A 3,247-nucleotide genomic window follows, 5' to 3' on the forward strand; every position below is an offset into this window, starting at 1 on the left:
TGACAGATTCATATTGTTCATACTGAACGAATCACTCACTGATGGAGGTTTAGTTTATTTAACTTTGTTTACAACCACGTGTCCTCTAGCAGGATGGTTCGTTTGTGACTGACAGCTCGGGCTCAGTGCCCAATAGGGCTACAGCGCCACCTGCTGAAAAATGAATGAAATGATTCGGTCATTTTACTGTTCGAGAGTCAAAGATCAGTAAAAAGAGTCGGTCTTCCCAACACTTTTCCCGTGCACTGTGCGGATTCTAGCGGCCCCGCCTGGACTGACAGGAGGGTTCACTCCACTCCGGAACAAAGGCGTCCAGGTGCTGACACCGATGCACGGACTGAACCCTCTTGTCCTCACGACTCTTTGAAGGCGAGAGACGAGGAAAACAAACAGACGAACACAAAGAAATGTATCGAGGCCGGCAAACGATCGATGATTTTTATTTATCGTGTGATCAACGGATGTATTGATTATCAACCTCGGCAAAATAATAACAACAGTAAATAACAACAAATGTATAAAAACGATGTTCAATATAAATGTATGGTAAAACAGTTCGCTGTTTGAACGTAGTAGTATTTAATTTCACACTGCATTTTAGTCAAGAAAATCAAACTTAGTCGAATAATAATTTGGACTAATTTAACTGAAATACTGAATTAACTGGGACCAAGGTTAGTTTACATTTAGTCAAAAAAAAAAAAATCAGACTAACTTTGAATTTAAAAATGCCATCAAAATGAACACTGATTCACCCTTTATGGGAGAACTATAAAGAGCAGCGGTTTTAGAGGTCAGAGGTTAGAGGCTGAGGTCACTCAGGTGCTGCCTGACGTCTGATACACTGTGACCCAAGAACTTCTACTAATATCCTAAGGGCACCGTCCCAGGGATTTGAACACTGACATTTGTTTCCATTCTTTCCGTTATTGTTTTTGTATTAAAGGTACACAGAGTGATGACATCACAGGGCACCAGCTCTGGCCGCAGCCCTTGTCACTGAGGGAAAACAAAGGTCTGTCATTGGCTGCTCTGGTTTTATTCCATTCTTCTACCAAGCAGCTCAGTAACTCCTTCTGTGTACGGTTTATTTTCTAATAAATCATCGATTCCTTTTTAAACATTCAGGACGTTCTGTGAACATCAGTGCCACGTTTCCCCCTTTATATCCAACCTGTAGCCAATGAGTCCTGACAGTCAACCTCCCCGCCGCCCCCCTCGCCCGACCAGTGTTTCCCTTGATGCTGCAGTAATATCTCTTTGCAGGGACAGGGTTGGTATCAAAACAAATGAGTCCAGTCAATGGAAGCAGACCTTGATCCCGACTCCTCTTTGGAACTTCCCCTGAGTTTAAGTACCGTTGCATATGTTAAATGTGTTTCAGTGCAAACCCTGAAGAGACTTTTCCTGACCAGGTCTGACACGTCAACCTGTGGTTTCCCAGGCTGATAAACTGGTCTTTGTCCTGCTCAAAGGCATCACTAGTTGGGATTGTCTGAGTTCAGCCATGAACCGTCCTCCTCCACCTCCCTCTGAACAACCAGGAGCAACTCGGCCACATCCTGAGACAGCTGTTCGCTGAAGAAGGAGCTGAGAGCGGAGGAGAAGGAGAAGAAAACAGACCTGGTTAACTCCACAAACAAACGGTGAGGTAAGCATCATGTGACCGGTCACAACGGATGAGTGACTCAGTGAGACTGACCCAAACAACAAGAGCAGGGAGTTCAGACTGAAACTGGAGTCAGACTCTGTCAAAATAAATGTGTGAAGTGGCGAAGCTGAAATACAAGTGCAGATTGTCCTGATGAATATAAATATAAATATATCTGGTTTCTTTCCTGTTTCCATCTGTGGTTTCATTTCACTGAATCTCCAGGATGTGAACATCCCATCATCAACTCCCAGCATGTGTTTGTGGGGGGCTCAACCTCAGGTCCGCGGTCAGAAACCAACTCTTATTACATACTTTGAACAACACGTAGGACAGAGAACACACACACACACACACACACTTACTGTAACTCAGACTCCCCACCAATACACAAGGGGTTCTTCAGTTTGGAGTCCAGGTTGTAGTACTGTCCGTTAACCTGGCGAACTGCGAGCCAGTGCCGCCGTCGAAGTGGGAGCGACACAAACCCAAGTGACACTCGTGATGGGACGTTGAGAATGAAGCCCTGGACCTTCGACGCGCACAAACTCTGTAAAGTCCTGCGAAGAGAAACCGTCAGTAATGATAATAATGGTCAGTTGTTTGTCTGTGTTTGATGCTGCCGCGGTGACTGACGTGGTGCCTCCCCCTTTTTTCTGTCCAACTGTGGAGCGAAGGCCAACTCTGCTGCCGTCCACTGCAGTTTGTTCTGTTTCTGGTATTGTCCGTTCTTCTCCATCATCCTTCCTTTATCTTAAACACTTGTGGTCAAGCAGTGACCTGTGTGACCTGGACCTGGTCGTTCAGCTCTGACCCCGTCTGGTCGCTCTGGGACGTTTCTGAACCTCCTAGATCTGATGTGTAACTGCTAATAAGTTTGAACAACATGTTTCTGGTCGAACGATGCGCACACACACACACACACACACACACACACACACCCCTGTCTGTGAAGTCACTCACCTGCGTTTGTCCCACCACACCGCTGCCAGGTCTCTGCTCTGTAGAGCCGCCATGATGACGTTGACGTCATAGTTTCCAGTGCCTAACACTGAGCGATGAGGGTTCACCACAGACTGTGGAGCCAGTCTGCCAGAGAGACAGAGAGAGAGAGAGAGAGAGAGAGAGAGAGAGAGAGACTTGTTGACCCAGGAACAGTGGACTTCAAAGAGGAGAAGAAGAACCAACCAGTGGTAGAGACGGGGGAGTCAGGACCACGGTCAGGCTTCTCTCTGGACTTGTTTCATCATCTTTTCTCATCACACAGGTCAACAGTTCCAGAGAACTCATCAAGAACGCCTGGTCTCCACCAACACGTCTGCTCCTGACCTGGACTCAGCACAGCAGCTCCTCTGCCTCCACCTCACCCTGTTTCCTGGCCCTCCTCCTTCCATGTCCTGTGTTGGTCTTATGTCCACTCTGTCCTCAGCTCATGTCCACACCCTCTCCACCGCAGCAGTTCGTCTGTCACCTCTGACCCCTGTGTCCATCCACTGTCCATGACTCTGGATGTTTGACCCTAAGTGCTTATTCTCACCCACTCTCATTTACACACATGAATTCTGCCTTCCTCCTCCTCTGCCGCCCCCCCCCCAC

The 3,247-nt window shown here is 47.4% G+C and overlaps 1 protein-coding gene across 1 annotated transcript in view; it reads right to left on the bottom strand.

The window, feature by feature from the left end:
- Positions 1 to 424: 424 nt before the first annotated feature.
- Positions 425 to 3,247, bottom strand: part of josd2 (Josephin domain containing 2) — a 4,508-nt gene continuing 1,685 nt past the window's right edge. Inside the window, exons 2-4 of the mRNA XM_008322623.3 lie at positions 2,615 to 2,740; positions 2,017 to 2,211; positions 425 to 1,590 (exon numbers count right to left, since the gene is read on the bottom strand). Of these exons, the coding sequence (XP_008320845.1) occupies positions 1,482 to 1,590; positions 2,017 to 2,211; positions 2,615 to 2,740 (430 nt within the window). The 3' untranslated portion in view covers positions 425 to 1,481. The remainder of the gene's footprint in view (positions 1,591 to 2,016; positions 2,212 to 2,614; positions 2,741 to 3,247) is intronic.

Source organism: Cynoglossus semilaevis, chromosome 13 (assembly GCF_000523025.1).
Source record: "Cynoglossus semilaevis isolate Cse_v1.0 chromosome 13, Cse_v1.0, whole genome shotgun sequence".
Taxonomy (NCBI): Eukaryota; Metazoa; Chordata; class Actinopteri; order Pleuronectiformes; family Cynoglossidae; genus Cynoglossus; species Cynoglossus semilaevis.